This window comes from Xiphophorus maculatus, chromosome 17, assembly GCF_002775205.1.
Source record: "Xiphophorus maculatus strain JP 163 A chromosome 17, X_maculatus-5.0-male, whole genome shotgun sequence".
Lineage (NCBI taxonomy): Eukaryota > Metazoa > Chordata > Actinopteri > Cyprinodontiformes > Poeciliidae > Xiphophorus > Xiphophorus maculatus.
This window is the reverse complement of record NC_036459.1, coordinates 6,173,379-6,182,361: the sequence shown is the minus strand read 5'-3', so window position 1 is coordinate 6,182,361 and position 8,983 is coordinate 6,173,379. Positions and strand designations below refer to the sequence as shown.

Here is an 8,983-nt window from a genome sequence, read left to right as displayed (position 1 = left end):
CCTGACATACTCGAGGAGGCGGCGGTGGTTGAGCTGGTGAGACGGCGGCAGGCAGCAGCTGCTGAAGACGATCAGCTTCCTGCCGTAGTTATCGTCTCCTGCAGAACCCAGTAAGAGTCAGAACCAGAACAACATGCTGGTTTTATGGCCAGAACTCTAAATCCTCCCAGTTTACCAGCATAAGACCAGTTTAACCTTGGATGTTTACTTTTCTTTTTGACCAAAAAACTTTAATGTCAAAGGAAAAAATGCAAAATAATAACAAAAGAAAAGAAAATGTCTAGAGTGGATTTTACAAAATAAAAGTTAGTGAAATAAAATGTTTAATATTTGCATTAATTAATATTTTTGATGAAATCAGATTTTACTTTGATATTAAATGGTTTATTGTCATTTTTTGTCCAAAATCTACATTTGTTGATTCTATTCGAAGTGTAAAAACAGAACTTTGTTGAATCAAAGCAGATTTAAGAGATTTAAAATTTAGAGCTAGTTTTGTGAGGAAATATTCTAAATAAATGTGACTCATTTGTTTTTCAGAATTATTTGTTCCTTAAACAAACAAAACAAATAAAAACAAACAGATTAGCTTTGAAAACCACAAACTGACTGTTTTCCTGGCAAACTCGCAGGAATATTTGACTTTTTTTTCCCCTAAAAAAAAATTTAAATAAAGTTTTTTAACCACTTTTTTTCCCCCTTCCACTCAACTTTCCATGAACATACTTAGAAGTCAGCAGAACAGAACATTTTTGGAATAAAATCATCAAAACAAACAAAAATAAACTTTCTAATTACAATAATTTGCGAGTAATGAATGTTTGGCTTTATTGTTGTAGTAAATTAATGTTCAGTTTTCTGGATGTTTAATAGATAAAAAACGAACCTGACACCTGGATGATTCCGTGTCGAGCCACATCGTAGTACGGATGGGACGGATCGGTTCTGCTGGGACCGTCAGGAACCGCCCTCTGCTCTTCCTCATCCTCCTCTTCCTCTTTCTGCAGCTCTGCCAGGAGGTGAAACAGTTTTTACTGTAGATGATGGCAGCATGTTGGAGCAGATCTGTTGTTTCTCATGTTTTATGTTTCTAAGGTTTTCCCCGAAGCGCTGCATGTTCGGACCGATACTCTCTCAGAGCAGCTGGAAGGATTTATGATCGTTTTTTGATAATTATGATGCATACAAGAAAAAAAAAACATCTCAAAAGCTCAAATAATACCTGAACGTACTATAAGATATAAGAATATCGTCTCTGCTCCCTGTAAGTAAGAGCAAAACTACTTCAACAAACTTTTATTCAAGTAAAAGTCAAAAGTAGTCGTCCAAGAAATGACTCAAGTAGAGAGTATAAAAGTATTTGGTAAAAATTTAACTCAAGTACTGAGTAACTGATCAAATTATCAATCATTTAATATTTAAAAATTACATCATCAGATGGAACAAAAAATAAATCAAGTGAAAATTTTGTTATTTTAAGAACAAAAATGACAATAATTCATAAAACAAAAACAACAAAATCAGGCAACTAATTTTTTTTCCTAATCAGTACTTCATAATAATATTACTCAAGTAAAAGTAAAAATACTCCTAAAATTATATTTTATATAAAAGTAACTCAAGTAAATATAATTGAGTAAATGTAACTACAGCAACAGTCTTCAGTCAGAGGCCTCTCCAGATTAATTGGAGGACTGACTGCTACTGGAATTCATATAATTTTGATTTTGTCTGAGGGTTTTTTGATTTAATTTAACAGCTGATAAGTGAAGGAGCTATATTTGGATTCCTGTATCAAATCGTGTGATGCAGCAGATTAAACTGGGAGGAAACCAGCAGCTCCCTTATCGTTTCCCAGAAACCACAGGGAGGCATCAGGAAGAGAGGAAACTGTGCAGTTCCAGCCGTTTGTCTGCAGCTCAGAGGGAAGTTTGCTGTAAACATTTGGCTCTGATAACGGAGAGGAAATGATTCGCACTCAGTTCGCAGGAAAAAACTAAGATGGAGCCGTTAAAATGTCTGCAGAAAAACCCAAAACCTGAACTGTGTCTGCAGACGTTTGGGCGTAAAGAAAAGAAAATATCCTCTATGATGAATTCAGATCCACCAATAAGATTTATACTCAGTAGTTCTGATGTTTTACAAGCTAAATAGAGAAGAAAAAGACACAAATCCTTTATTTTTCCTCACAGTTTTAAGTTAAATCTGATCTTTTTTAAAAAAAAATTGCGACCATAAAGTCTTAATATTAGCAGGATAAAATGTTACCAGAAGAAAGCAGCTTTGATTCTTTATAAACAAATTCAGTCGTTTCAAATTCCTGCTACTGATAATAATTTGATGTGTTAAAAATTTTCCTTACTGACAAAAAAGTATAAATTCACATGATGCCCAACATTTTAATTCCTAAATGATTTTAAAGTAGGAGTTCTCCAGAAATGATTTTTTCTTGTATTATTATGACTAATAAGGTAAAATGGTGAATTTATTCTCAGACCTTTTCCTCATTTTTTCCTCTCTTCTGTTCTACGTTCTTCTTGTATTATTATGAGTTTATTCTTGTTTTATTTTGACTTCTACAACTTTTTTTCTCATATTATTACAACTATTCTTGTACTACAACCATTTTCTCATAATACAAGTTTATTCCCACATTATTATATTTTTTTTCTTATCTTATTTTGACTTGTTGTATAACTTTATTTGTGTAAAATTAAGACTTTTTTCTCAGTTTAATATTTTTTCTTAGCCTGATATTCTGTCATATAAATCAGATCAAAACAAAAAACTGCGTCTTTTTATTCAGTGTTTATAAACTTTTGGTTTCAACTGTAAGTCCAACTTTGGGAGATTTTAACATTCTTTGAGATTTATCTTTTCTTTAAAAATAAAAACACAAAGTGTTTTTATTTTTCCCTGGAGGAACAGAAAGTTTCTCTTCATGAAGCAGCGTGACTCCGATTCTCTTCTCCTGAACATTTTGTACGTTTAATATTCATAGATTTACCTCAACATTTTCATAAAAGTTACTAGTTTTTCTACTTTTTCAAAATCAGTAATATTTCACATAATTTCATTGAAACAAAACGCGTCCAAAGTCCTCTTGGTATAAAACATGTAATCTCTTCCCCCACCATAACGCAGCCACTACTGTGCTTTCCATTTCTAAACCTGACAGCTCAACTCCTCTTTTGTTAAATTATAGCTTTTTCAGGCTTCAGGGACGATAATAACTGTAAATATTTTACACTTTCAGTACCAACAGACGTAAACAGTTAAAGATGAAGTACATGAAGTTTAATCAGTAAGTTTTCCAGCCTTTCCTCCAGATGAAACTCATTTTAACCAAACTAGAAAACATTCTCAGATATTTTAATGTTTCTTAAAAATAAAAAAACGGTACATTGATTCACTTTAAACTTGCCACCACTATGCTTTACATTTGCATACTTTTTACCTTTCAGCTCTACCAATCTACCTATAAAAGATTGTTTTCACTTGGTATAATTTATGTTTTAAGAATTAATAACCTTTTATATGTCCATTTAATATTAATGAACATTTTACGGAGAAATCTGAGCTGGTCTCCGTTCATCAACACATAATTCTGGGATAAATATTTTTAATTTTACAGTTTATATTCGTGGGAAAACTTTGAGTAAAGAGTAAACTCACCTATTTCTGCCAGCTGCTCCAGGTCAGACGTGTTAGTCATTCCTTACGGGCCAAAAGAGAAAGGAAAAACAAACTCGGTTGAATTTTAACTCCTGTAAATGTCGGATAAAGAGCGAAAGAATGAAAAAAAGCCACCAAAAGTCAAAATGTCCGCTGAGAAAACCCAGAAAGCACCTCGGTGTTTAACCTGCTGCTTGCCAACAGGTAAAACACGGAGTAATGAGCGGGGGAGCAACACCTGGCCTGCCTCATTAACGCGGGTTTTACCGCAGAAATAAAAGTTCATTTTTCAGTAATAACAACACCGAGACGTGAGCTGAAGCCTCCACTGACCTGCGAAGAAGATTAAATCCAACTTCAATCCGGAGGCGAAACCAAGGAGAGAAACTTAAGCAGGACGCAGCCGATCCAAAATTTCCTCCAAACTAACCGGAACGGTCTGCGCATGCTCAGACCGTTTTCCCCCTGGAGAGAAAAATAAATTAATTAATTAATTAACTAGGATGAAAATAATATAAGAATACAACAAATTCTTTCTACAATAAATGGGAAGCAATTTTATTGAACATATTTTAAAAAAACAAACAAACTAGAATCACCCATATATAAATACAAATCCGCAACAAAACCATAAAAAATAAGTAAAATAATTTTTTAAAAAGATATATTACAATAGGCTGCAAAATATAGTAAAGTTTAAAAAAACAGCAACATAAAATAAAATTACAATAGGCAATAAAATTAAAATCAATTTAGAAAAAAACATATATATAAACAATGTGACAAATGATTTGAAAAAGGACATTAAAATTAAACTGAAAATAAAAAAAAATATAAATTTGTAAAAACAAAACAAAAAGATGATGATAGAAAATTAAAAAAAATTAAAAATACAATAAAGTACTGGACAAGCAAAATGAAGCCAAATGTTTAATAACTTTCTTAAACAAACAAAACAGGAAAAACGATTAAAAAAAGATGAGAAAATGAAAATGTTTATATGAAATAAAAATTAAATAAACTTCAAAAACATAAAAATCATTAGAAATAAGCAAATATTAAATAAACAAAAAAATATTAGGAAAAATAAAACTGAAATATTTTTTAACGTAATGAAAACAACACATAACAAAAAAGACAACTACATATTTGAGTTTTGTTTGACTCACCCTATAATGTGATATTAATATGGAAACTGTTGCATCTAAATATTTATTTACTGATTTTTATCAGGGAAATATCAATTATTGTAAAATGGTAAAAGCCTGACATCTGCTGGACACAGTTTGGTACTGCAACAGCGATAAATTTACCTTTTGAAGCAGAAAAAATCCAACAAAAGTGACTTTAATGGCTTTTTTTCAACATCAAATAAAATTACACACCTCCCACATTTTTAGTTAGAACATTTTCAAATCAGTTAAATCTTTGTTTGTCTGATAAAGATAATAATGAACATGTTGTTTAAATTTTCTTGTTTTATATTTGGGTATTCTCATCATAAGAACCTGAATAAGGAGGAAAGAAACTGAAAAACCCCTGAAGTGCAGGATTTACTCACAAACACATTAAACATGCAAATCCGTCTGAGGCTGCAGGGGAAATTCAGATAAAGAGGTTTTCATCTTTTGACTCGAATCCCACAGCATTACAGCGACAACGACACAGAAACGGAGACACGAAGCCAGAAAAATACAAACATCACTCAGACTGTGAGTAGTTCTTTCCGTAATCATGCTTTTTATTTAATTTTCTTTTTCATTTTAGTGAAAAAAATGAAAAAGAAAATGTCCAAATGTAAAGTTGGACCTAACTTTCCATTTTTACTTTTTATACTCTAACTTGAGTAATTTCTTGGACAGTTATTTTTTTATTTTGAGTAAAAATATGTTGAAGAAGTGCTACTTTAACACTGGGATTTCCAGTAACCTTTTCTGAAATAGACACTGCTTGTAATTCAGCTCATTATTGGTCTGCAAAAATGACCCATAATGGCTTCTGTAGATTATTTTTGGCAGCAAATAAGCCCATATTTGGGAAATTATATTTTGGAAGCTGAATTTCTGTTTATATTTTTCAGATTCATTACAACTGATGTCAGTAAAATCATAAAATCAGGTCATTTGCAGGATTATTATTTTCTGCGTCAACAGATTTATTTGATTTATAGAAGATAAATGTCATTATAAAGTTGTGCAAAAATGATTCACTTTTAACAAAAATGTGCAATTTTTCTAGATACTCTACTGTCTGGTTTATTAAAAGTGAAGTTTGAGTTTTAAAGTGCTTTATAAAAACAAAATATCTGTTGTTTAGCAAATTTTCACTAAAATACAACCAAAACAATGTTTTACAGAGCAAAATAGAGACGAATTAATCATTATTCAGCTCATAAAAACACAGCTTTCCTCTACTGAATGCACCCATGATGGAGCCAAAAAAATAAATAAAAAAGCCTTCTGATACAGTATTCTCTGATTATGCAAATGAAGCCGCCACAGAGGGACGACATGACCCAAATATGGAGGAGAATAATGACGAGCTCAGCTGCAGGCAGAAGATCCTCGACACCTCCACTCAACGTTTGACTACAAATAACCCCCATGCTAAAAATACCGGCTGAAAAAACAGATTTACATGCTAAACTACTAAAGGAGAAGGACTTAAATGTTACTTTTAAATTTTACTTGATTTTTGGGGGCTATGTTTGTTATTAAATGTGGTTATTTTAAACAGGAAGCTTTTGCTTTACAATGAAAGGAAACACAAGTGGGACTCTTCCCAGAAGTGCTGATTACATCCAGCTGGAGGAGTGGAAAACACATGGCTACATGTAGCAGAAACGGTGAGGACTGGGAATCCTGTTCATTAAGACGAGTATCCAGCAGCTTCCACAAATAGAAACAAAGAAGAGGGGAAGGCTGGGAGGATGTGGGAGAAATGATGAGCCGCTACAGGAAACATTTATTCAGTTTCAGCTTTTATCTTTTACTAAAAGTGACAGGTTAGGATGCGTCTCTGCACAGAAAAGATTTATTGGATGTTTTTTACACTCACACATGAAAATGGCTGCAAACTGATTTCCAATTACACAACTGTACATCTTTGAAAAGCAGAAGTGGAGCCTCCTGCACAAATAACAAGAATGCAGTAAGTGGCTTCTGATTGGTAAGCCAAAAACAAAACCCTTGTCTTTTCCAGGAGCCATTGTACAGCGGTAAACACAGCTGACCAAATGTGCTGGGGATCCGCTGGGGTTGCTATGTAATGGAGCAGTACCTGGTTGAATATGATTTTATAATCAGAGGATTTTTGAAATGGCTCGTTTTCCAGACACCAAAGAAAAATCCTCAACTTATTACCAAAAAATAGTTTTTTTAATTTTTAAAACACTTTGGTGGAGACATGATGAGCAGATGAAAGAAAGCCCAAAGTTAAAACCCCAACAAGGTGGCATGAGACACCAAGTTTGGTAAAAAATTGATGCAAAAGCACCAAAACAGGAAGTAAACACATTAATTACAGAATTAAATCATAATCAGTATGCAATAATAACAATACTTACATAAAATGTTACACGTTTTAATTATCTGAGGAACTGATCAGGTTCACAATAAAAACCTGATTAATGAAACGATTAATCGGATTAGTCGCGATTAATCTGTTATTTCAGTAATTCATTAATCATTAGTAATCAATTATTTCAATAGCCAGTTGAATTACAATTAGGTATTCTATTGAATATTAATATTTTATTAATCATGATTAATCGATTACTCAAATAATTGTCAACTAATTCGGTAACTGATTACTCGTTAACTGGAGTATACAGACTCAAAACAAAGTCCATTTGGTGACAAAATTATCATATTCAGAGCAGAAATTCAGCCAAAAATGTACAAAAATATCTATAATTTGCTTTTAAGACAAAAAACATCTTTGTCTGTAAATATTTTTTTACTAAAACTCCTCAGGTTACAGATTTAGCTTCACCCACTATTAAATAAAATGTATTTTAGGCAATAAAAAATGTATTTTCTCATTTGGAAAAATGAAATTAAATTGTTTATTTGCACATTTTAATGTATTTCTAGTATTTTAGATAAAAAGTTTAAAGTAAATGAAAAATCTGTAGAAGTTTTTAACTGATTAATCTTCAGAATAATCAACAGATTAATCTATCACTAACAGGTTATTTGCTGTCCTAACCCAGTCAGTAGAAACATTTATTTAAAAACAATAATAACATAATATTTTCTCACATGTTTAGGTTTTATCAGTTTGAAACCCGTCATCCACCTCGTGTGTTTCGGAGCAGCAGCCAGCAGATGTCAACGTTGCCGCAGACCGTCTCTGCTGGAGCCGATAAGAAAGAAAGTCCACCGAGGCTCATAAACCCGTTCAGCAGCGCTGAAAGGAACCGGATCTGTCCGCTGAAACACAGCAGCGGATCGCCTGGAAGAGGCGGACCTGGAGGAACGCTGGAGGGACTGGAGAGCGACACTCCACAGTCACACTCCAGAAAATTCAAAAATTCACATTTTCTATGGTTTCATTCTTTCATTTGGTTTTCTCCTGTCTCAAAAACAAAAAATCCAAAAAAAAAACAATAGAGCCGTTGTTTTTGTTTTTTTAGCAGTTTGTGTTTTTTAGTGTCTGGAAAACGAGCCGTTTCAAAAACCTCCAGAATGTGAGATTACAAATCAGCAGGCTGTGACCGTTACCTAGCAACCGTCCGTCTGTCCGTCCATCTTTTTCTCTTTATATAAATTAAATCTTTCCATTGTGAACCAATAATCTGATCAATAATGAAACAACCAAACAGTCGTTCTTCCAGCTGCCACTTCCTGTTTCGTCCAGATGTTTGGACAGTCTGACCCCTGCAGGGCGGCCATCTTGGCCCCAAACATCCAGCTGCTCTGCATCGCTGACTGATGTTCTGTGTTGATTTCAGGGCTCTGATGATTTGAATGAATTCATCACAGAAAAACCTGAAATAACTGACTGCAGATAACACAAAATCACATCAAATAATCACCACCTAATGAGAGAATATGAAAACAATGGAGAAAAAAGTTCCAATTACATTAATTCCACTTCCACTGTGAGGAATGGAGGATTCCTCCAGATGGAAAATTAGACCAAATTTAAAAATCCATCAGCTCTGCAGGTGGTTAATGTCGCCTCGTCTGAGCATGCTCACATCCATCAGCGACCCCCAGGCTGGAAACACTCGCCTCCTCCTGTGTTTATCAGGATAATGGCTCCCCATTCACAGGTGTTTGTGTGATTTATTCCCCCTGCAGGC

At 33.4% G+C, this 8,983-nt stretch overlaps 1 protein-coding gene across 1 annotated transcript in view; it reads right to left on the bottom strand.

Moving 5' to 3' along the window:
* LOC102225248 (rho GTPase-activating protein 8-like) overlaps positions 1–8,983 on the bottom strand; it is a 56,173-nt gene that overhangs the window by 1,081 nt on the left and 46,109 nt on the right. Inside the window, exons 3-6 of the mRNA XM_023350622.1 lie at positions 4,009–4,140; positions 3,676–3,717; positions 887–1,009; positions 7–98 (exon numbers count right to left, since the gene is read on the bottom strand). Coding sequence (XP_023206390.1) covers positions 7–98; positions 887–1,009; positions 3,676–3,715 — 255 coding nt within the window. The 5' untranslated portion in view covers positions 3,716–3,717; positions 4,009–4,140. The remainder of the gene's footprint in view (positions 1–6; positions 99–886; positions 1,010–3,675; positions 3,718–4,008; positions 4,141–8,983) is intronic.